Source organism: Sparus aurata, chromosome 5 (genome assembly GCF_900880675.1).
Source record: "Sparus aurata chromosome 5, fSpaAur1.1, whole genome shotgun sequence".
Classification (NCBI taxonomy): Eukaryota; Metazoa; Chordata; class Actinopteri; order Spariformes; family Sparidae; genus Sparus; species Sparus aurata.
The window spans coordinates 21096199-21122324 of record NC_044191.1 but is presented as its reverse complement, the minus strand read 5'-3'; the positions used below and the strand labels follow the sequence as shown (position 1 = coordinate 21122324).

General features: G+C 42.0%; 1 protein-coding gene across 1 annotated transcript in view; it reads left to right on the top strand.

Annotated features, from left to right (window-relative positions):
* The first annotated feature begins 1574 nt into the window (after positions 1-1574).
* Positions 1575-26126, top strand: part of srrm4 (serine/arginine repetitive matrix 4) — a 63398-nt gene continuing 38846 nt past the window's right edge. The window contains exon 1 of the mRNA XM_030417547.1: positions 1575-2472. Coding sequence (XP_030273407.1) covers positions 2279-2472 — 194 coding nt within the window. The 5' untranslated portion in view covers positions 1575-2278. The remainder of the gene's footprint in view (positions 2473-26126) is intronic.

Below are 26126 nucleotides of genomic sequence, written 5' to 3'. Positions count from 1 at the left end.
CAAACAGTCCCGCGTGTTACAGCAGTGGCAAGCAGCCGATGATATGCAGCATTAGAGATGGACTGAAGTAGGAGGGGAGAGGCGGGAGGGAGGGAGGGAGAGGGAGAGGGTCGGGGTGGGGATTGTTGAGCTGTTGCTCTGTGTTATGTGTCGTGTAGAAGCAGACTGGAGAAGAGAGGAGAGGAGGAGGTTTCCAACAACAGGGAGAAGCTGAAACCCCCGGGGGGAGTAGCCATGCTCCGGCTGGTTTTCTCCGAGCCAAGCCTTTTGTTATGCTGATTTACCCGGCCTTTTGTCCAAAGACACTGATGGAGAGTGTGTGTGTGTGTGAGGGAAGAGGACAAGAAAGACTTACAGAGTTTGCAACATACTGTCGACTATATATAGAGTAGACGCATCGGTGATAGAGGACAAAGAAAATACTAGCAGCAGCTATCCTTTAAAAGACTCACTCAATAAACAAAACCTGAAATTGTTCAGTTGTTGATGAGATGTGATGAGTTGTCGACAACTCTCTGGTAATCTTTCAGACTGATGTTTTATCTTTGTTGTGTTGGACCATACTCTTTATCACGAGAGGCTTCCATCATTTTCTCAACTCTTTCCGCAGTTATCATTCAATACTCGATATCCTTGCCGCTGCAGATGTAAAGAAATGGGTTATTATCACACATACGTTGCTGTATGATGACATTTATTGGCCCTAGCGGAAAATTTGACTTGTTCACCATCAACATTAGTCACGCTGGTGGTGACAGTGGGGTTCAATAAAACAGACATAAAAAAAAAAAAAAAGGCAGCGCTTTTCAAGGCGGTGATGAACAGCAACATAACAGATCGCAGGAAGGTTCACTGGGAGATGTAATGTTTTGGGGAAGCTGGCAGCAGAGTGATAGGTTTGAGTTCTGTCGGGCAGAAAAGAGATGAGGCTGAGAGCACGGTAACGAACTGTGTAAAATGTAAAATATTAAAGTTTCACTTCAGAAAAAAATACATGTATTTCATATCAAAAGTAACCCATGTCTCTCCTCCCCTTTTAAATGAGAAAATGCATTTTCTGGTATCCCGGTCCACTTTATCCAATCAGGACAGAGAACCCCATAAAGAGGCGGTTCCTGTCAGAACAGGAACGGCTGCCAAAAAATCCACCGCTCCCAATGTCTTATAGCCAAGTGAAGAAAAACCCTTGAATAAAAGAAAGAGGCAAAGAGAGCCACCACAAAGAAAACAAAGGAGTCGGGCAAGTGTGGCGATGAAGAGAGGATGGAGGGGATCACTAACTGCGAAACACACAGGAAGTTCGCTGAAACAAAGACAATGCTCACGGCGGCTCTAATTAATTGGCTAAATAAATCGCCTGAGAATTTTCTGTTCCTCACCGCAGCAATTAATTAAAGACAAGATGCGAAAGGATGAAAGACAACAAACCGAAACAAATGAGAGAAACTAATGCTGGATCTGGCAGGATGACAAGTGAACCTAATCAAGAGGATAGTAGAAAGAGAGAGAGAGAGGTTGACAGTAGGTGTCCCTCTCCCCAGCGTCCAGCCCCCAACTTTGACGTCACAGGCTGAGAGACACAAAACAAGCCGCTCTCAGCTGAGCTCCTCACTCGATTCCTCACTCGCACACGCTCCGACGCACATCCAACGTCTGCCCTCAGACACCTGCTCCGACACCCGCTCAGCCCTGAGCTGGGGGCGGGTACACTCCTCGTCTCTCCACTACAACAAGAAGAACCAGCCAGTCTCTCACTCCTCAGGACTGAACCATGCCCCGTCTCTTGTGAGTGATGCCTGCCTCTGTGTGAAACTGCCGACGGGAGCGCACACCGGAGAAAGGAGCGCTTCCCTTGCGCCCCCCCCCCAAAAAAAAAAACCTCCCCCGTCCCAAAGAAGCAGCAGATGTGACAGAAGAGGAGAGGTGGAGAGAGAAACACAATCTCCCCAACCCCTCCTTCCCTCATCTGGGAGAACAATACCCAGACTCTAGTTGGAGAGGGGTCAGCTTTTGTCCCTCTCCCCACGCTCCTGCTACAAGAGCCAAGAGCAGACAGACGCGCTGACACATTGACCCGCTGCTGCGAGACGAGAAGCCGGTGCAACAACACTTGCTGCGCTTTTTTATGTGTGTATTTTGATTCAGTACTTGGACAGCTCCTGAGCAACAACCGGATTGAGAGCGTGTGTGTGTGTGTGTGTGTGTGTGTGTGTGTGTGTGTGTGTGTCCATGAGTGTATAGACTCTACTGGTTTGGTTTTGGAGACCGAGAGGCAAAGATGCAGACCCCATGTTCGCTCCAGCTTGGCCCCTCTCCGTCCCTGGGATCGCAGGGCAGCACCGGTGGCATCCATCAGCTGGAAGAGAAGCAGCTCTTTGAGAAGTTTTGGAAGGGGACTTTCAAGGCTGTGGCCACCCCGAGACCGGAGAGCGTCATCGTGGCCAGCATCACCGCCCGCAGGAGGGTGACCAAGTGAGTTCTCAACTTTCTTGTCGCAGTCTTTTGTTTCCCCCCCATGTGAAATGTGTTTGCTGTTGAGTTCGATTGATTGTTTCTCAATGATCTGATGGCGGAACCACTGAACTCATCGTGTGCGTCCCAAAACAGGATGTATCCTTGTTTTCTGGACATGCCAAGACACAAGCACAAAAGACATTCAATCTTACAGTTGAATATTTATTTGAATGTTTTCTTTCCTGCCACGCGAACAAGTTGATCATGTCTCGCAAGGTCTGTCTAGTCCCCAAGACCATGCTTTTTTTTTTATTGGCAGTTCAAATGAAAATCCAGTTTTCTGGTTGAAACAGCTGTATGTTTTGTTACATAGTAAGTAGTTTTGATGTCTCCGTTAAAACAACCACTGTTCGAACAACATTTTACCAACTATAGTTTAACATGTTGTAAGAACCTGCTACTCCCTTGAAATCCAGTCGCATAAGTGTTCAAAAAGTTATCTGCAACTCACAATAAAACCTTTCAGTTGTCTTCCAAATGACATCTTTTGACCCACAAATCAGTGTTATAGAGGCCTTCAGAGGTTAAGACCTCAAAACATGTCTTTGGGATTCATAATGCCCGTTCATATGATCTCTTTTCGCTTTTCCCGTGCAGTATCGCACACATGACACGCAGCCAAACACAGCTGGCCTGAGCACTGTGACGTTCACTTAATTTTCTCCTTGTAAAGGTCATGTGGCAGCATCGTCATGCCTCTAATGTCAGACTTGTCCCCTCTTCCTTCCTGTGACATGGCTCACCGCCAGCGTCTGTTGAAGGAGCAGCGTGTCACATGTTTGTTCCTCCACTTTTTCATCCCTTCGACCAAAGGTTAGCTGTAGCCCTCGCAGACCCAGAGGGGAGGATGATCTATCTGCTGCCCTTTTCTCCTCCTTATCCCTTCGTCTTTTCTCATGGCCTCTGCTCCCGCGTGCACGATCAGCCACCGGCCATCTTCTATCCGTGCGCTGCCCTGCTTGCTGTGTCTCTGCTCTGTCAAACGCTACACAACGGTGGCAATTACACTGCTTCCTTTGATATGGGCTGATGGCAGCTGAGACAGAACACCCAAACGAGCCAACAGGTACGCAGCGGCACTTGCAAGCACCCCGTTTGTGCATGCGTACTTGCGCATCAAGCAATGTGGTTTGCTTGGGTGATCTTTGAATGGTTTTGACACCCACTATCAACTTTCTCTTATGTGAAATTAGCTATGTTAATGAGGATTAGAATGGCCCATTTCATCCCACATCGGCACAGGCAGCAGAAAGACACAGTGAACCAGATAATGTGCCTTTAATGGGTTTTATTACAGCAGGACCATAATGCTGCACATGGCCCGCTTATAAAGGATTTTATTAGCTTGTAGGGTATGTTAAAATAAAAACACTTTATTGTGAGAATATGACAAAACATGCCTTTTTTTTTTTTTTTGCTCAGCGGTCTAACCAAATAAACAGCATCCTCAGTTTTCCTGTCAATCAACCACAGCCTGGTAAACACGATAGACTAAAATCTATTTCAGGAAACTAGGGGGAAAAAAATGAAACGAAGCAAATGTACCCACAAGAAAAGAAATGTAATGTGGCTGCCGTGAACTGAGCAGCCCTTTTCAAAGTAGCCAGAGACTCTGGAGCGGGGCCCAGCTGTCTCTTCGGCTTCAGCTTCTCTGTGAAAGAGGCTCTCCTCAAGTGGCTTGCCCCTGAACGGGCTCCGTCCGGGTGACAGTGACGATGATGGCAGCATGGCAGGGGAAAGCGAGAACGAACGTCCCCAGAGAGGAGACATAATGGTGCTAATTCGCCAGTGTCTGTTTGTGAAAGTCCACTCCTCTCTCGCCCAGGAGGGGTATGATACAGAGGGACTCTGGGATGATACAGATTGTAAATAATGAGTAAAACACAACAAACAAAACAGAGAATATGGACGCAGGAGGGGGCTCAGGCGTCCTCCCTCCCTTCCCCGCTGCGCTGTTGATTTTTTGCCCGAGCAGTGTGACTGGCGAGTGCTTAGACCATCAGAATGCATGGCCTCGGGCTCGCTCCTCTACCTCTGTCTCTCCGAGAGGAAACGTCATTATTCACTGTGGATAACCGAGGGGTGATGAAGAACAATTGCAGCGAAAGTGAGGGGGCATTATGTACAACAAGCGGAGAGGGAGAGGAGAGAGGAGAGAGGGGAGCCACAGGGAGACATTTCATGTTCAATCAGCACGGGTCTTTTCTCTGTCCGCGCTGTCCTCCACTCTCCTTCCTCTTCTCCTCCTTCTCTCGCTTTCAACTCCCAAATTAAAAATGCTGGAGGGGCCCGAGAGCCACAGAGGAGTAATTAGAGTTTGTTGTTCTCCCTCCGTCCTCCCCTTTCTGTCCTCCCCACTGCCTCCTCTTCAGGCCCAGTCACACAGTGGAGGGGAGGAGTTCACTGGCTCTGTGCGGTGGGGTGGGGCTCCCCTCCAAACCATTATGACCCTGCAAGCTGTTTTGTTCATGGGGGGGCTCCTCATTAAATATGCAGCCTGGCTGAACTTTGGGTTGTGCAGTGTGTGCAGTGTGTAGTTGTGAGCGTTCACGTGCATCTGTACTGGAAATGTTAGCCAGCAAATGCGAGGGTTAGAAATGAGAGGGTAAGCTTCTTCGCACACGCGTGTATTTGTGTGTGTGTGTGTGTGTGTGCGTGCGTGTGTGTGTGTGTGTGTGTGTGTGTGTGTGGCTGCCGTGTTAGTGGGGTCTTGTCCAACTCTGTGGCAGATGGCAGGCTCGAATGAATGCAGTGCAAAGGAGGGGGGAAAGTGTGTGTGTGTGTGTGTGTGTGTGTGTGTGATAGGGGGTTTCAGGCCTCTTACCTCAGCAGATGCTGGTTTAACAAGGAGGAGAGGAAAAGGGTTTGGGGAGGGTCTTGTACACTGACAGCACCAGTGGGGATATACAGCCGGGTGGACAAAATAACAGGAACACCTCAGAATAGAAAGCGGCGTGTGATCCAGCAACAGCCTGAAAATTGAGCGGGAAGTGGAATCAAACAGATCAAAAGTAGACCATTTCACCGAAGGCCGAACAATCGCATGCTTAGAACTAGATGGGAAAGTGTCGGTGGAAAGATAAAAGTTAATAACGGGAAGAATATTGGGCCCAGCGATGTGAGGAAACGATTTTAAAAACCAAGTGGGTGAGCCATCCTGACAGCAGCGAGAGGATCTCATGTTTCTCTCAGACCTGACGTGCTGATCGGTGAAAAAAATAAGTGAACAAAGAAGCCAAGGAGAGATGTGGATTTCACATGGTGGGGGAGAAATGTGTTGTCTGATCTCTGTGGAACTCCTGCGGTGACTTCGGGGAACCGGGAAAGACAAGGGCAGATGTATGAATCAATGGTCTGACATAACACTCTGGAACTACAGCTTTGAGAAGCGATCAGGTGGGGAAAATATGCATTCCTTTGTCTATTTTACACCATACTGAAATATCTTCATCTGACTTCTGAGGGTAAATAAGGAGTCATTAAGTATATCTTTCTGCATCCCTGCACTGTCTTTCAATGTTGCTAATGTGATCGTCAGGGTAGGGATTGCGATAATGCTTTTTAAAAGGTGCAGTTTTATCTTAAATGCTGCAACATGTTGAATTAAAACCGTGGTGTTGCAACGAAGGATAGTTCAATTTTGTTACAGCTTGGGTGTCATTCTTATAACTATCCATTCTATTAATCATAATAACTCTCAGCTCAGTATATAAGTAGCTTGAATCTGGGAATATAAGGCCACAAAAAAGTCACGTGAGTCCAGAAGATCAGACAGGTTGTAAACACGACAGATGATCAATTTGTAGCAAATTACATGCATTAGTCTCTTTTTAGTAGCCATATGTGAGCAGATTGTCAGGTGGTGTGAAGGACAGGACTTTTGTTGAAGTCATTTAACACTGCTTTCAATGGATGCAGTTCAATGGATGTGACTGTATGGGTTAGGGTTAGAAATGGAGTTAGCTAACAGCCGGCTCCCAGCACGACACATGTTCCATAGAGCCCCTTTCAACCACTTTACTTTGAGGTAAAACTGAAAGTGGGTGTACCTGAAATAAAAGTAAAAGAACAGAGGAGCTATTTTTGGACGCCCCTTGTTTGCAGTCAGTTAAAGTGGCTGAGAGTTCTGCAGCTTTGATCTGCAGGAAAAAATGATAAAAGTTATTATAAAAATTAAAAAAAAAAGGTCAGAGACATTAAAATAACAAATCAGGTAGAATTCCTCAGAATGTCTGTAACAAACATCCAATCACAAAGCATGTACAAAAAACATGTCGCTGAGCTTGATACATTTTTGGATGAATTTTCAACTGCAACAGCATTTTTCTCAAATTTGCTACAGCTGAGGCTCATGGGTATTGTAGTATTAACTCTATAACCCCCTCCATTATACAGGAAAACTGTCCACAACTGAAGTGTGTGTGGTCGGTCGCAGTTCAGCTTGGAAGTCAGTCCGTAAACTGTGCTGAATGCTCTCCTTTGTGTTTCTGGCCACTCATGTTGCTTTTACGCATCGGAATTAATGTCATGTAATGTTTTTGTATCCACACCTTTTGTGACTGCAGTGGAAATATTTCGTCTTGCGTATGAATCCCTTCTGTGGCCATGTCTGCACCAAAGCGTGCCGGTAATGGTCCACAAATCGAGCCTTTAAAATGTTCTGAGTGTGAGAATAAATGAATACAGGATGCAGAGGTCTCAGAAACATCAAGGAGTAGCCGGCAGAGCTCCCCTGTGGGACGAGGCAGGTCTCTCTTCCTTTCGGCGAGAATGGCAAACGTGATTTAGTGACAAACGAGGGGTTTGTCTGCCGTTATATATATATCTCCCTGTTGGTGTGTCTGCTCTCTTCATCGCTGAGTGTCTTTCCCCGACTTCCCGTCCTCTCCTCGCATCAGTATCTCTCTCCTCCCTTCTCGCAGTATCTTTTTCACTGAGCGTTAACTTGGCCTCTCTGTGTCTGTGTCATATTACTCAGAGTGCACAGGATGCGGCTGCTGAGGCATGCTGACAGCGGAGGCAAGAGATGATGCCGACTCCCCGGGCAGGAATCAGACTTATCACCAAAATGGATTCACATTTGATATCGATTCCCCCCGCATTGCCAATCCATTCGAATCAAACCACTGTCGGCGACTTAACACTTGATGCACCATTCCGCTGTGTTTTACAGCAGGACGCATTTTATATGTCTCAGGAATAGGAGCAATAACAGAGATGCTAATTGCTGCAGATTTATATTTGGCATCGATTTCTGCGTGGCAGCTCCATCAGAATCAAACCAGCGCTTCATGATAGAGACCTGTTAACACTGTTACAGCATGTAGACACGTATCGAGAAGCATTCAGAGAAACCGAGAGAGCAATAACATTCAAGATATATGAAAATGTGAGAAAAAGTAAATGTTAAGATGATACATGGCACAATCTGGTCCCCAGTGTACCAATATGTTCTCTTTTCTAGTTTCTGTTGTCAAGCAGCTGCATTTTGTACAACTTGTAGATTATTTTCTGATTTAAAGGAGACCATTACAGTAATCCGACCGCATGAAAATGAAAATATGTATGATGGATTCTGCGTCTCTGAAGCTCTGAAATGAACTGAGTTTGGCAATATTCCTTGCAATGCTAAAAACAAGATTGGACAAGCTTATATGCATTTCAAAAAGTGGGGCTCAAACAACACGCCCAGATTTTAACAGGAGGCTAAGTATTGCTGGGGGGAAAAAAAAGGACAGCTTGATGCAGAGGACTTATACGATTGCTAATTTGTTGTTTGAAAACATGTCTGTAACAAAGAGAGAGTTGTTTATGGCTTGAAGATCAAGCATTTCGGAGTTTGGCTGAATTGGTTTGAAAGAGTTGCATAAGTAAGAAGATGTGCAGATATTCCTCCGTTTCCACTAAGCAACTGAATAGCTCAGCTAAAATAAAAAAGAATTTCAAAGGATTTTGAAACCTTTCACAGAGCAAAGACTAATTTTAACAGCAGAAAATGATGCAATATCAGAGAGAGTTCACCATATTGTTGTTATACAGAAGCAAAACGTGAATAAAATGTATTTGAATCGTCTCTTTAGTCATACAGTACAAGAGAGTTTAGTTCGAGTAGAGTGACATCAGTGATTTGCTTCTCTAGAAGTGACAATTACGAGATGATACGTAACACTAAATCCAACAGTAAAAGCAGCAAAACTAGAGGAAGTGACAATAAAGCGACACTATGTAAAAACCATTATTTTCTGCGATTTGGCGCCCCCCCACAGTTCAACACCACTGTCATAAATACCAATCCCGAGTCTGTAACTGTTTCAAGTAATGTTGGTACCTACCAAGTTACATGTAACTACTTTGGTTGTAGTTAACTGGTAACTACAACCAAGTAGGTAGGTAACTACAACCAAGTAGGTAGGTAACTACAACCAAAACTCATTACGTCATTACAGTGTTATGTGATGAAAACTTGATGTTGAAGTAACGCTGTGATCCTACCCTCTCGCTGAAGTTACACAGTGCAGAAACAAGTGATAGGGGAAACACCATTCACCCTGTTACAAGACACTCAACCATCAAAATTATTTAGAAGCTGTTATTTTAAGGTAAAAAAAAAGTTACATAATGTTGCTTTAAATCAACTGATGAACTGATTCAATAAATCTGTTATGCAACTATATATACCATTAATTAGCTGTAAACTACTGGTCATTCCAGACTAAGTGAGGTTTTATCAGCAAAAGTACTGAGCAAGGGTGTATATTATTACTTAAGAATTTGTATTTATAAGAAGATTAATTAGTTATTTCTTTGTCAGCAATGTGTTTCTCACAAAGGCTCATAGAGCAAGAGGGAAAAATCCTTTACTGTCGGTAAAACTACAAACACTTTGAGCCGGTGCTGAGTAGCAATTAGTAAGTGTACAGTGAAGGTAGCCTGCAGAGGCCATCCAGACAGGTTGTTTTAATTGTTTCATTTAGCAACACTGCAACCATCTATATTTCCTCTGTTTACCTGCAGCATGCGATCGTGCCAAGTCAAGTCTCTCTCTGCTTCGGCACTGACAGGATAGACTCCACGGCTAGGAAGGAGGGAGTAAAGTTTTGTTTCTAGTAATCTTATTTCGTCTTCATATATAACCGCTGCGTGTTATTTACTGTAGGATTCAGTGAAAAGATTTGTTCTCAATATGATTCAGGCCCCTCCAAAAAAACTGACGGCGAGAAACAGCAGAGCGCATTAAAGGTAAAATGAGAAAGACATTCCCCGGGCCACAGCACAAAATGCCTGTAATATATCAGTGGCTGAGGGGGTTATGGTGTTATCGATAAATGCCAATGACTCAACAATTACTTCAACAGGTGATATTTCTGGCTTTTAAAGCTCACTTTGACATTTCAAATTTCACTCTCTGCGTCACGAAAAGGCTCAACTCAACACTATGAGAAATGAGTTTAGCTGCGGCGACACTGCTATCGATTCTGGGAAGCGATATGCTGCACTTGAGCGCTAACTTGTGATAGATGTTTATTGTGGCCTCGGCGTGATGGGTAACAGCGGCTGTGCCTCCAATAAGTCTTTGATATTTGCATCCAGCATATACGTACACAATATATACCTTACTATTGCTGTACTCTGAGGGTTAGCTCGTCTAATCCATCTGCAGTGACCTACCTAACACACAGGAAGTTGGACGTATACGGGCCTGCACGTGCTATATGAGGGTTCAACATGATAATTCCTCCAGAGCTGAACAGCAGCAGCAGCAGCATTTTCCAAGATGAAAGCAAAGACCTCAGAGTTAACCCTTTCTGCTGTGACATTCCTCCTCAGGGATCACAGTGTCCAGGATGTGGCTTACCTCTGCGAGGGAAAGGAGACACAACGCCGTCCTCCTGCAGTTGCCGGCTGCTGTAAAGTCTCATATCAGGAGGGAAATATTTTTTTATGTTCCAGAATTGTATTATTTTTTTTTTTCTACATTTTTGGGGAAAATAGTCTGCTTAAAAATCTGAAGGTCAAGTGTGATGACAGTTTGACAGGAACAGGCCCGTTTTCTGGATGTCTTGGTGCCTCAGGCCAGGCAACATGTGGCACTCCTGACCTTCAATTAAGCCAAGCTGCTCGTTTACTTTACTCAAACTCGTATGACCTGAAGAGGTACATCTTTGACTCCTCCTGAGGTGCAGGTGTTGCCGGTGTCGGACTTTACTACTTTTTTAATCAAATATGCAACTCAAATATCAAATATCATCTACTGTTGTTCGGTTTTACTTTATAATGGAGCTCAGACTCTGCACTTATTCAATTCATATGTGTCAGACATTGTGTAGCTCTGCGTTAGAAATATAAAATAAGAAAAGATTACGTGCGTTACAATCACTTTTTAATGGTTTTCTTAGAACCAGTGTCATGTAATACACCAGCATTTCAAGATGTAAACCTGATTAAAACAAGCACTGCAGATTAAGCACCGAAACACAATCATTCGGCTGAGAGGCTGGAAATTAAAAGAAGAAATGTATGCAAACATATCTCCTCCTGCCACCAGTTTTTCTTCAAGCATTAAACTCTGCATCATATTTCATAAGCTTCTCAGGTGCTTTTTCTTGAAACACACCAAATATAGAATAAAAGGTGGAATAATTTGTAAAACACCTACTAAAGGTGAAGCATCAGTGCTTCTTATGATGATATAAAGGATCTGAGTGAGTCCACTTTTCAACTCTGAGCATTGACGATGACGTTCGGACAACAAAACGTATTTTATTGAAACAAGATGCAGATGTTTAATCCACATCAGTAAAATATAAGGCAGAAATGTAATCTGTCTGCTGTAAAGAGGAATTTTCTGCTCCAGTGGCAGAGAAGGGGGAACCAATTTTGTTTGAGCTCGAGTTTTTACGCCTGAATTAGTTTATTTCCATAATCATAACAGAATAAAAAACTAAAAGAAAAAAAACATTAGCCCTGTTTGAACGTTTACTGTCGTCTTCACTGGAATTTGAGCCGTTCATGTATAACTTGAGACTGATGCGGAGCGGTATGGATCCGGTGGCACTCACCGTATGTTAAAATCGAGTGCACTGACATTTGGAGAGACTCGTGGCATTTAAGTCCATTAACATAGTAAATTGTTTTGGTTGTTCACAATGTGTGTGTGTGTGTGTGTATGTGTGTGTGTGTGTGTGTGTATGTCAATTTGCCAAGTGCAGACTCTGCAAGAATCAGAGGAGACACAAAAGCAGAGAATCATTATCAATGCGCATCTGAAATGTAAGAACACTGATTTCTTCTGTAAAAAAGTTTTCTCTCTGTAGTTTGGTTGGCACAGACTTTAGTCTTTCGAACCTCATTAGAGGTTTCTCATCACTCTGAGCTTTGGCCCTGTAATGTTCTGGCTACAGTAACCCATACGGACAGATGTTGCCTCAGATACGTCAATGGACTATTTCAGCTTTGCTTCTCGCAGCTTCTGCATTGCTTAACCTTGTTCAAAGGCTTCGAATGAAGATATTGTGTGCTTTTTTTTTACACTGAAGAACCAGTGCACAAGGTTGAAGCTGACACAACTAAATAAGCTTAAAAAAGGACCAGACTTTGCTACAATCTTGTCTCATACAGAAATATGTACACATTTGTTCAAAAAAACAACATAGTATGAGTCAGTAGTGTGTCCAACAGCAAACAGCTTCACGTGATTGGCTTCTGTATTTTGTGAAAGACACAGCGTTAAAAAGAGAGGCAGAGGAAAATAAGAAACGAAAGGGAGAAATAGTTAGTCATTATTTTCAATAAAGACGTGGGATTGAAATCAATATAACAGCAGTGCAAAGGATGACTTTAATAATAGTGTGAAAGAGAAGAGAGGGCGAGAGAAGGAAAGAAATAAAGATACGGGAGTGGAGACTCCGTGAGTGACATTTTGAGATTGTCCATTTCAGGACACTGGGGCAGCCAAGATTATTACATTTTACTGAATATCATATTCCAGCCTATGAATAGAAAATCCTGTCTTGAGTCTCGGGCCAAAAGGGAATTGAATTATATGTAGGCACACAATGTACAACATTGAATAAACTCATAATAGATGAGAGAGAAGGTGAAGCACTCCTTTGTCCTCTGCTGGCTCTATACATGAAATGGATGGTGGTAAATCGTACAGACAGTCAGAAAATGACCTATTCCTTTGAGCGATTCATTACCAACGAGAGTGGTGGCTGAGAGAGGGGGACGGCTCGCTCATTACGACCTATTAGATCTTCACAAACCAGGGATGTCTCACGACGTAAAAAAGATATGAGCCAACTTTCAACCTCTAGCTGCTGATCGTCTGGCCTGCAGCAAAGAGGCACGACACCGAGGAGAAACACAAACAACGAGATAGATTCAGCCTCCGAATGTGATGTTGTTCAATCTTAAAGACTCAGACTCACGATTTGTCAAGTCTGTTTAAATAAATGCTATCGCTGAAGAGTTTAATTGAACACATCTGCATGTTTTTGTGTTTGTCAGTTTCGGCCTAATTGAAAATACAGGCCGGTTGTTTTTTGCAGCAATTACTGATGTAGACAAACATTGAGACATCAGAAATGTATTGTAATCCAGAGCGTGGTAGGAAGCCAGCATAGGATGATCAGGCTTGGAATTTTTTGTTATCATACACTACTATTCAGTATAAATAGTGACATATCAATTAAATTGGACCTGGACCTGGATACGTTCCATGAGAAGTCTTAATCGATCAACCAACGAATGAACAGCTTATCAATGTATATTTGTTACAGTCACCATTCCTCCTTTATGATAAATGTAGCTAGCAGCTGGCAGTAGCGAAAGTAGCTATGTTTATGTGAACAATGTTTCTACACTTTGATTGAAATTTTCAGGTCATCTGTTCACATTGGATGGGATCAGAAGGCTCTGGTGCTCACATGCAGTAACAGCTTTAATCTGAACAGCTGTGTAACGTACACAGAAGTGATGTTGCGTCAGGCATTCATCTTAGTCGTTGGAAGTTATCTCTTTAGAGTCTGATGGTGCTGGTTGAAACTCAACAAAAAACGGCCTTCTGCACACCTGCTGCGCCCATGTTTGAACAATCGGAGTGAAAGTGGCCTTTTTGGTAGCTGAGATGTGATAAAGTGCCCTCTAGGCTGCCCTTCCAGCGCACTATAAATTAATCATGTGTTTTTCTCGGCGCTGGGGCCCCTCTTTTTTTTGTCATTGCCCCTCAAACAGTGGAGCACTTACTAACACAGAACAAAAAAAATTAAATGTACGGCACAAAGAGTAGTTTTCGACTCTCTACTTCTGTAAAGGTCAAAGTCCGGCTTGCTGAGTTGCACATTTCCGTTTCAGGTTTGTTATTCGTCCTGAATGAGGTTCTCGTTCTCGGCTCCCTTCAATAAGGCTCATGCAATATGAATTAAAAGAAAATCACGTAAGTAAATCAGAAAAAGAGAATCAAGAAAATAGTGCAGATGTCATTAAAATATATGCAGTACATTGTACAGCGCCTCCGCAAGCGACTCCATTGAATTCAGAATTTTCCATTAAACTGAATTCATTTGCTGCGAACTTTCCTCTGTCTCCACCATAGGATGAAAACCGTTTTGCCTTTAACATACAGTACAAACTGCAAGTTGTCACCTTCGTTCATACAACATACAATGAAGGCCCGCTCCCTGTGTGATGAGCTCCCAAGTTTTGCAGTTGGCCCAACACAAATGATTTGCGACAGGTTTTTGAATATGCAGCGGCAGAAAAAGTCATAATCATAATAAGATCAGTGGCGCTTTGGGGGATAGACAGATAGTTATTGCCACGTCCAACTGGAATGTGCCACGAGGAAGCACAATCACTCATAATGACAGTAGGCTGAAATCCTTCTCAGTCTAAAAACCGCATCGAGGCAAAAGGCCTCATTAAATATGCATACACACCCCAGAGTCGGTATATTGGAATAAATCTGAAAAAAAAAATCCTACATAATAAGCTGGAGCCTTTTTTTTCCCCCTGGCAGCAAATTCAACTCCAGAGTCAAAAAACTCCCAGGAGCATCTTATTTACTTTTAGATCCACACACACACAGGCACACACACACACACACAATCTCCTTCTCAAACACCAATGCACAGAGGACACTCAGACAATGATCTTCAGCCTCAGTTTTGACTTACAGTCACTGACTGTTGGTCTCTTTTTTTGTTGCTAAGTATGCTACATCTTTGTAACAGGACCCCTGAAGCGGTCACAGTGTTCATTATTAAAATGCAAACTTATCAAAGTCAGCTCCTCATCACTTAAATTAAATCATTTCAAGGCTGACTGGCTCCCACGGCTCGGCCTCCTCCTTCAATTTTTCATTTTCGCTCCCTGCCCATCCTCATTTCAGGAAGACGATCTGCCATTCATCTGAAATTGCCGCCGTTTGCATAACCGATGCAGGGGTAAGGGTGCAAACTGTGGCGGTGTTGATGCCACCAACGCAATCGGCAATGGGAGCGGAGGCATTAATTAGCCTGCCCTCTGCATTACTTCCTTTCCTCCACACCGTTCTCACCTCTGCCATCGCTTCCTGACACGAAATGTCACACAATGACAAGCGATTTAAAAACTACGACACCTTCGAGAGATTTACGCAGGTGAGAGACAGGTTAGCTCTGCGGCAAGTTCTCTGGTGGAGTTGCGTCAGAGAACTGCTGCTTTGTTGAGAGTCTAAATTGTTGTTTTTTTAGCTGCTCTTGGCTCTTTCCAATCAGTGAAAAGGAACAAACAGCCACGAAATGTCTGCATTAACAATTTATACCACTAAAGCTTAAAAGATCCCAGTGAAGTAGTCCCAAATACTTTAGCCTCATTACCTTATTATTCCAGTTTTCAATATTCAGTCATAAATAATGAATACATTTTGCCTTGTGCTTTACCTTCTTATTTGAGCATTAAAATGTACCCTCCAGCCAGGATTAATTTTTGCAGCATGCTTTTAAAAGTGATAATATAATTTTTACTGCCTTTTAGCAGTAAAATGACTATATTATATCTCAGGGGTTGACAGGGTTGTTGATCAATACCAGTGTCTCCCAATTTTAAGACACTCCCAACATATAGCAGCCAGTCATTTGTGCAGTTATAGCCGCTCTAGGGAAAAATCTAATGCATCAAGGACACACAGTGTCACAGACAGTGGAGCAGCCTTCACAGTTTAGTGCTATCACAGAGACAAGGTTTGTGAATGACCAGTCTCGTCCGCTGGTTTAAAAATCAATCTTGCATTGGCTTGTTTTCACAAATTGGTGGTGGATTAAGCCTTGAAGTTATCACTTTAACATCACTGCTCTTGGAATAGAAGCTCTGGTAATGGCAACATAAAAAAACATGACTTGGTATTGAAATGTGAAGGACGTGAGGATGGGTCGGAATTGGCGAAGAGAGAAAACGAAAGGACTCTGATGGGCTGCGAAGAAACTGATCATGCAAAACGTTTATAAAGGCGTGGACATCCAAGCATGTTAAACACCAGGTGGAAGGAGAAAACAAAAGAGGGAAATATGTGAGATATTTCAGGCTTGAGACATCACAAATGGAGGTAATAAATGTTCATTGGAGCATTATTGAGTGTGTGTCTGCGGATAAAGACCCTTGGCCATAAATTAAAAATTGTGAAACTTTGTAACAAAAGCAATTAATGTAGATGTAATCGCCGTAATCAGTGGATTTGCTCATGGTGACGAAGTAAAACTAGTCAAGTTTTTTACATCAAGTTCAACTTTGGTGAGCTTTGACACGCAAATTTGCACCGTTAACCATTCAAGCACGTTGTCCTGACAAGGCTGATGTAGAAAGCCAGAGAATCCAACAAAAAAGGAAAGCTATCATAGCTAATCAGCTTGCACCATCCACGTTTATTTAACTTCCACTATCAGAGTACAAACTGCTAATAGGAAACCAGAAAGCTAGCAGGCCTAAAGAGCTTATTTCCCCTCCCAAAAAACTCTTTGTTAAATGCACAGTTTGTATTTTCTGCACGGAGGGGTCTCAGTTGGATGATGTTGGATCACGGGCGTTGTTTTCTTCATTGTTAAACAACCGCCCCTGCCGTTTAAAATCTATCTGACGTGACTCGGGCAGCAAACTGTCACGTTTCGACATTTCATCCGATGTTTCCCAAGAAGTTGTAGTGACAGGCAACCAAATGACGCATGAGCAAGGTTGGAAACATTTAAGATAATGTGAGCACACAACTCAACAAAAGAAATGAAAAAAAAGATCTATCTGTTTTTAAACATTTTAAAGGATTGGATATGATTAATTAAAATGATTAGCAGGGAAGTAATCACAGCTACACCGCATAGATAAGACGAAAAAACTTTGTAGAGCGCAGTTGCTAACATGATAGCCATTAGCTTCATAGCTCTTGTTTGCTAACCTGCCCCGCGGTTTCTTTATTTTAAAGTATGTCTAAACAATAAAGTTAGGTTTTCCTCCAGCGCGCACGGCCGCCTTATAGAGCTTCAAGTCAACTTTCAGAGGTACACACTCCCTAATGCCACATCAGATGAACACAGATCAGGTTTTGCCGGTCAACAAGCTGATAGTGAGCAGTTAAAGACGCCGGCATGTCAAGGTCAACGCCAAGGTCAAAGAGCGGCGGTGCTGCAGGTGGAGGGCTTCACACCGTCGTTTCTATATAGGCTCATCTTCCCAGTGTGCTACTTGTGTGTGAGCGTGAGTGATATTCCCAAAGACGTTCCAGTAGCCGCCATGTCCCACTTAGATATGATTAGGACAAATGGAGCTGACAGGTTTGTCGCTGTTCCCCAAGTGAGAGAGACATGCTCAGAAGTCGAGTAGAGATCTCCCGTTCTGTCGGGCCGGATCGCACTGAGAGGAGAGGGGAGATATCATCCTCTTTTAGACTACATGATACTACAGGTTCTTTTTTTTCTCTCATCATCAGAAAGAACTGAGACTTTCTTGTGCCAGCTCCAAATGAATAACAGCAAAACATATTTGTTTCTCTCTGTCGTCGATAAGTGAACTCTCATGAGCTCTCAAATTATAATGACTCCAGCAAATTATAGGTCTAACTTGCAATTTTATATTTGCAGACTGCAGAAAATCATTAAAAAAGTTTAAATTTTTTTACATTACATCAGCATGTTGCCCAGACACCACAAGATCAGTGTTTCTGTTTCTTTGGTTTTCTGTAAACGGATCATTTGTTCCCTTAATTAAGTAGCAGGAGCCTTGTGAACATCTCAGTCGTTAGACATATGTTAAGTGTGGACAGTGTAAGCTATCCGGTAGCTACTGATGCAGAAATGACTGTGCAGTTGCAGTTTAGCAACCTAATTTCTGGTTCAGTCACTCAGAGGCCATTTTGAGTAATTTAGGGGATTGATGATGATCTAAAGAAGTTATATGAAGTCAAATTAATACAGTTCATGATATTGTTGTATTCAATGTTGATAAGAGTGTTAACTTAGTCGTCATTGGTAAGTTAGTGGTTCTGGTAAGTCATAAGTTAAGTTGGTCCAAACTAGCATCATGGCTCTCTGGAGGTCCCGACTAATTTCTCATCAACTGTTGAATTAATGCTTTGAAATGTTACACAGACGTTATTGATCCCCAGACAGTGATTTTTAATGACTCTGGCGATCATTTCACTTTCCTTATAGAGCCACTGTGAGGTTCACGTTTGAAATGTTTTGACAATTATTAAAAAGATTGCTTTGAAATTAATTCATGTCTCCCCCTGGGTGGACTGTAATGACTTTGGCAATACCACATCTGTTCCTCCAGCACATCACTGGGTCGGTTTTTTAAATTTGTCTTATACTTAAAGGTCACATTGATAACACTTTTATGTAGACACATACATTTACAGAGATTGTAGGAAGGTGCAGAATATAAGTATCTCTTTTTCTGTAAACCAGTTATTGAAAACAAGTTGCCAGGTCCAAATTGATTGTTTTGTTTGAACTCTGTGTGAGAATTCCAACAATATAGTATAACACTGTTATATGTATCATGTGGTGTCCGTGTTCCGTCAACAGTATGCCGGTTTATGGAGGAAAAAAAATGTCTGAGTCCTGCTGTATCCGCCTAGGAACTGTACTGTCCTAACGTTAGCGAGCTTTAGCAATGTTAACGTTAGCCACGGTTGGCTCAATGTTATGGTTCAATAGCTAGCATTACTGAACTTAATGTTTACGAGCTAGCGTTAGTAAACGTTAGCTGGTACAACATACTGCCAACCACATGAGGAGGCAGATGGTTAGAACAACAGCTGTGTTGTGGAGTGAACACGATGGGAGGGTGGAGTTGCAACTAGCACATTTAGTGTCTGTGAGTCAGAAAAAATACCTTTAAGTTGAAGACCGAATACCTGCATTTTCATCAGATTCAGCTACACTTTGTGTGTAGCTAGGGCAAGTTGCCAAATGTCACCATACAATATGAATAACACAAAACCTGCTAAACATTAGCATGTTAGCTGTGTTATTGTGAACGTGTTGCATTGCCAGTGTTAGCATTTAGCTCAAAGTGCTGCTGTGCCTCAGTACAGCCCCACAGATATAAATGATCCTTTTTCTTACGTAATTCTGTTTTTTATGTGTTACTAATTTCAGCATGCTGAGGCCCCGTTGGAAAAACTTGCCCTGAATTTACTGCAGTATGTTGTTTCATTTGTCATTTTGATCAATAAATTATCCACCAAGGCAAGTCCTCCAAAATCCAAGTTTAATTTACTTTTCAGCCTTCAAAGTCGGCGTTATTCCTCATCATGGAGACGTCGTCTGTTATATATTCAGGGCCAGTAATTCATTTGCTAGCTATAGGCAGCCGTCATGGAATGAATCACAAACTTATTCACTCAATGACAGATTTGCTCTGACAAGCAGAGAACAAGTCACCGGGTGTGTCGGAGTGCTGTGAATATTTAAATTTAAAACATTTGGGAATTCACATGGAGTCATATATACGTGTCTGTGAAATGCTGCTGCTGCATATTTTCAGATGAAAGCCCACCATTTTTATTCTTTTTTTTTTTTTTTTTCAAAAAGCTCTTCAAAAAGAATAAGTCATAACAGCATTGGGTTCAAATCTGCAATAAAACACAGCTTTTATGGCCCGCTGTGGTGGGAATTTGTCTTTGACTGTACCTTGACAACTAAACTGAGCTAAACTGAAGACATCCTTCAGCCTCAGAAGCTTTATAAAGATGTGGACACTGTTGAATTTGTCCACTAATTAAATTTATCTGGCATGGATCGGGGTGATCTGGGGATATTCTCCCTAATTATAAGAAATATAATTAATGTCTCTGGCATATGAGCTCATTTCAGTGGCTTCCTATCACTTTTCATAGAAGCGAGGGAGACTTAATTTTTTTTTCCAGTTTTGCATCAATGAAAGAATTGGTTATCTCGCTTGCCCTGATTCATTCGGAAAACATGAAAGCCTCTCCGATAGCCACATAATTAAACGGTTATTTTGGGGCATTCAATTTAAACTTCGGGCTCAGCAGTGCCCTTGTAGGAGAAATAGAATTGCTTTGTCTCAGCACTCTCTCTGACTCTGAAGACAGTTTAAGGAAATCTAGTTGCAATAAAACACCAGATCTGACTACAACAGGAGGCTTCGAAGTAATGATTTGCCTTTGATCCGGCCAGGGCGATGCAAGAGTGCCTTTTGTCCGCGCCTAAATGAGTTCCTAGTTCTGTGGAAGGCTGCTAAATTATTAATGCTGTGCTCGAAGTTTGACTTTTTGATTTTGTCGTCCTTGTTTTGTTTTTGTTTTTTTGCACCAAGGGAACCTTTTGGCGCAGAATCCAAAGGTTTAAAATAGAAAGAATCTGAACCATGTTTGCAATAATGCCTCATAGTCTGGAGCTGCAGAACAACTGCCTGATCTCATCAACTTCCACATTAACCCACATCTATCTGGGTCTATATTTGAATATTATCTCAGAACTTACTGCAGCAGAATACGGCACATTAATTTAAATCACGAGATGGACACCGAGCTGCTGGCTACAGTTTGACTGCAGGACACCCTCATCTTGTTTGATATATTCAGTCGAGGTGGGGAGGGGGGGTGATTTGTGATGATTTGCGTAAACAAATAGATCTTGACTGGTGGCATAATCCTTCTCATGATGGCCGAAGGGAGAACTTAATGCACTGAGATATCAACGTCAAAGTCAAAGAGCAAAATGGAGTCTATTTTTAATCCACTTATCCGAGTCCTTGATTTCCTGCACATTTGCCTCTTTATTCAACCTGGTGAAAACTGCTTTTGAAATGTAGAGCTTTTGAAACACAGGTGCACACATGAGTCAAAACCAACGTGTGTGTGTGTGGATAAGGAAATATTTTATTAAAACTGGCAGACGTGTAGTCTGGTGTGCTAATGATGCTGAACACCTTGGATGTGGAGATGTTGAAGAGGGAGAGGCGAGTTAGCTTGTTGACTCTCCTCTCCTCCTCCACAAGAAAGCCTCGCGGCACTTCAAGTGATTGACGTATTTACTCCTTCTCCAGCAAAGTCCTCCAACATCCCTCTCTCCATCTTTCGCTGCCCTTAACGACACCTCATCCTGTTGAGAACGGGCCCGAGAGAGGCAGGAGATTAGGGGCTAATATGGTATTGGAAAGGAGGAATAATCTCACAGTCACCCTATCTTTTCTCATAAACTCTGAGGCGAGAGGACAGTCCTCCAGCCTGACTGACAGGCGCCAAGGTTAGAGTACGTCAGATTGGAGGAGTCAGGTCTAAAAGCCAGTTAGCAACGTACGGCCGTAGCCTTCGGGTCATCATTGCGGATGACCGTCTGTGCTATCAGCTCTAATCCTGGCCTAAAGCCTCGTTCCCCATTCCCACAGGAGCGATATTGCTCAGGAACGTGAGATGGTTCTGCAGTAGTTCTAAAGATTTATGGTGATTTTAATTCTGTGCAAATCTACCATGTCTGTAATTTGAAAAAAAATGTCAGGGCAAATTTCTGAATGTGTTCACAAGAAAATCTGAGCTTCCCCCAACAATGCTAATCCATCATCCATCATTTCTCTCCTGTTATGATTGTGTTTTTTAAGTGTATAGATGATTGTGTTGAACTAGCTTCATAACAATTCCTCTACAATGTATATTGTTTTTGAGGAAACATCAGAAAGCATATATATATATATATATATATATATATATATATATATATATATATATATATATGTATATATATAGAGAGAGAGAGATTCAAAATGTATATAAACACTGAACATGTTTTTTATGATTTCCTGCCATAACCCGATTTTGGCATATAAAATATAGGTAATATAATGCAATGTTAAATGTATTTCACAAAGTCACAACTTCTATATTGAGATTGTTGTGATCATGCAGAGGTGAATCAAGTTCCCCACATACCTCACTGTAGTGCCCCTGTGTGAATAAGGCTTAAGTCACTTTTTATCTTCTTCCACTCAAAACATTGCAGGATCAGAGTCAACTTCTCTTAACTCCATCTCCTCCGAGAAACGCAGAGAGGACTCCCCACACCTGAGTCACTTTTGCCTCGCCCTTCCCTCGCTATTATTTCCCTCACCGGAAAATAGGTTTATAGGATTTCTGTGACAAAAGGGAACGATTCGAGTTCACACCTATACTCACTTCTCAGGCACCGCTGCTCTTCTGTTCGCTCAGAGAGGCGGCTGCGATTGCCAGCTAAATGACAAAAAACATGCTGTCAACACTGACGATGTTTAAAGCAGCTGACAGGCTTTGCGCCAGACGCCTCATACATGCCTAGAGGGATTATTTTTTAACATATCTTATTTCCCAACACGTCCCGCACATTGGATAAAGATATGAAATATGCAATTTATATTATTACGCCTGTTTACCTATGTTATGAGGCAGTGAGGCTTTTCATAGAGCTCTCAAAATAGATCTGAATTCAATATGCCTACACACGTCCTGCTGCGGTTAACATATCGAGGAATTATCGCATTAGAAATTGCGCGATATTGTGTGGAGGGACTTCTCACTACTTAGGCATGCATTATAGAGGATAATAAAGACAATTGTTTTTATATTTTCATTTCTGTATCTCATGTATAGTTTATACATGTGTTCCTGCATCTTCCTGAATGACCTTCAACAACCTAATGTGGGTGAACTATGTGGAGCTAACTGTCTGTGAAAGCAGAGGGCTAGTTCTTTCTCGCTAAGAGATAAGAAAATATGGGACTATATCTCGACGTAGCGCAGTGGCAGCAAGACTCCAGGAAGACGTGATCTAATGTCTTTTGCCCTCCAAAACTGTTGCAGATCACTGTTAAAAGAATAACAGTTTCATAAGCTTTGGTTAGGTTTGGTCAGGTTTAGGTCAGGTTTTTTTTCAGCATTCGGGGCACTGGGAGGCAGATTTTGTTCACTGCTTCCCCCCTATTACAGTCTTTATGCTAAGATAAGATAATTAGGTATTGGCTGTGGCTTGTAATTGAACTCACATGAACAAGAGTGGTGTCGATCTTAATGTCTAACTCTTGGTAAGAGTGCAAAATAAACATATTTTCACAAATGTTGACCTCTGCTAATAGAGAGGATGCAGCTTCTACAACATGTTCAGGTTGACCCCATCTACTTGGGTAAAATTGAGGTTGCAGAGGGGGCCCACCTGGCCTAAAACTAAGCAAAAATCCCCAAACTTAATGTTCATTTGTGAAATAAAGCATTAACTTATAAAGAAAAAAACAGAGAAGATATTTCACACAGCAAAAATCATATGTCAAATGGGTGTGGCTGTTGTTTGGGACAAAATCTACACAAACTAAGCGATCCTAAGACATCATGAGCCGAGCGCTGAGTGGTTCACCTCCTTGGTCATACGATATCACATACAAACACTCAAAAACAGACTGTGTTCGGATATAACATTACTAACTGTATCGTTACAGGACAGATTTATACTGATTTATATTTTGTTTTAATTATAAACCCGTCCCTCAGTGGGTTATTTCTATAATCATCATGGCCGGGCAGCTGTGAACCCTTCAGACTACATTCATTTGGATCCAATACCAACAACAAGACCATATGTGCATGTCGCTTTCTAGTTCATGCCACTTGTTACAATCCGCATGAATACAGCATGTGCAGCCTGACTATGCTGCATGGTGAATCCTTTAAACAACACCTTTGACTTTGAGGGGGATTATCCTTTAATAAGGTTTAAGCCAAATATAAGAAGACTCTTTAATTAAGCCAATCGTTTCAAGCCATGTGAGCTGTGATGCTTTTCAATTAAATGTCATTACGGGTTTCTGTTTGTCACGTCAGCCTCCAACATAAAAGAAAAAAGAATGTAAAGACGGTGTTCTGGCACAGTTTAGTTGACGATAACACGACCGGACAAAAATTACATACGGCATCTTTTTAGTGTAACGTGTGCATCAGTAACAGTAATGATACATTTGATTATATGATATTTGATTTGACAGCATGTAAAACTGAGAGAACATTGCTGATGATAAGGTGAAATCCAAAGTGGAGCAGGTAACAGTTTTTAAACATTTAAACAACAAAGAGGAACATGTTCTTAAAACCACTGTGAATGAGCAGGAGAGAGCCTATTTGCGACTTTTTATTTACTCTCCTTGTTTCCTCTTGAGGAACAGAGGTTACGTAGCTGACTAAATCCCCTCGGGACCTTGACGCCTTTTGCCTTCCCACACATTAAAGATAATGGAATAATTCACTTGCCCTTGAGCCCCCTCGCCGTGCATCCATACAGAACTTCTTATTGGGTCGCCTGCAAATTGAATGAACCTCCTTTCCATAAAAAGGTAATGGACTCCCTCAGATAGCCCTCTAAATAACACAGACGGTAGGGGAGGTGAGATGAGCCAATTTATTATCTGACTTTGAAGGAGGTGCGTGCGGTAAGGGAAGGTCACTCTCTCATTGATCACCGTTTCCCTGTAGGGAAATGGTAATTATGTGTACCAACATGGACCGAGGTCACCTCCAGCCATCGTCGGGAAGGGTTAGAAACCCTCCAGGGAGGTGTAGAGCCGTGTTGTGGAACATCGTTGTTTTAGCATAGATTAAAAATGGCTGTGTGTCCCTGAACTTGTTTGATTTCATAGTGAAGGGGGAGTCTTGTTTTTACTGTGAAAAGCATGTTTTCCAGAGACTGGATTTTAATTAGAAATCACGTGACAGTCAAGCAAATGCATTGTTACATCACATAAGACAAATCAGGTGTTAACGTGTAGCTGATTTACAGAGAAGAGGCACATTTCACTTGGTAATAATGCTCTTTGACTTATACCACATGATCTTTTCTGTGTAGTGCAAGAAGGACAAGACACCAGAGAGTTTTCAACTAAAAGAAGGATACAAAAGCATCTTTGTCAAGGCAGTGAGGGAGTCAATGTAATACATACTGTGCAGTCAAGGGCTTTCAAATGTACAACACATCATGGAAAACCTGCGCCAAACATGCTTGATATGCAAAGCCAGTCTCATCACAATGTGGGGCTCCAACACAAATCTCCCAATTAGGCCAGGTAGCCAGTAAAACGTCCATCTGGTATTTACCTCTGCTGGAACAGCTTTAAAGAGAGAACACAAATTCAACCTGTGGGTTAACAATAGTGAATGTGATAGAGCTGCCAATAATTATTTGATTTTAATATAAATTAATCTGATTCTCTTTTCTTATGTCAGAAAATACTTTAAAGTGCTCAGCGGATGTTAACAAAATGTGAAAATTATTCAGCTTACTATCATACTAGAAAAGATAAACAGCTAACTTTCATGAGTGAGAAGATAAAACCAGCAAATTCATTCTTAAAAAATGACTTATGATTATCAGAAGAATCAAAGATTATTAAAAAAAATAATGATGTCTTTGAAAATGTGGATTGCCTGATCTCCAGCTGGGTCAAGGTTAACTTTATCATAGGCTGTCTTGCAGAAGGAAGTTTAATGATTCAAACTTAACATAGCAAGACAGCTTAATGAAACTCTTACTTTCTAAAGCAACTTTTCTCAACCTGTGGTACCACTGGTGGTACACAAGCTCCCTCTAGTGGTACGCAGTTTTTAAAAAAAAAATTGAATTAGTTCATTTAAAAACGTAGTCTGCTATGGTGTCCAACCGCCAAAATAAAGGTCAGTTATTGCACATTTCTGCAAAACCACAGATAAGTTTAAACTGAACGTTTCTTTACATTGCATCTTTATGTTTGTTTATGCTAAATTTTCTGATTTCTGTTTTGTCACAGCACTGTGGTTATGCTTTACAGAAAACAACATGCTTTGGGTTAGGAATGCCTTTTTTGGTCACCGAAGTCACAGATGGAGATGTTCTGACTTCGTGTGACAAATTGCCAATTTTGAAATTGAAACAAACTGGGAGAAACTTCCCAGGTGTCCTAACAAATACCCACTGTTGTGAGTCTGGTCTATACTTGATCCAACTACACGGTTAAACAAAGGGGAATCAAAGAGCAGACACACAAGCAGGCAGGAAACTTAACAAAAGGCGAGGTTTATTAACATAAAGCCAAAGTCCAAATGCAATAAATCCAAAATCCAAAGATGT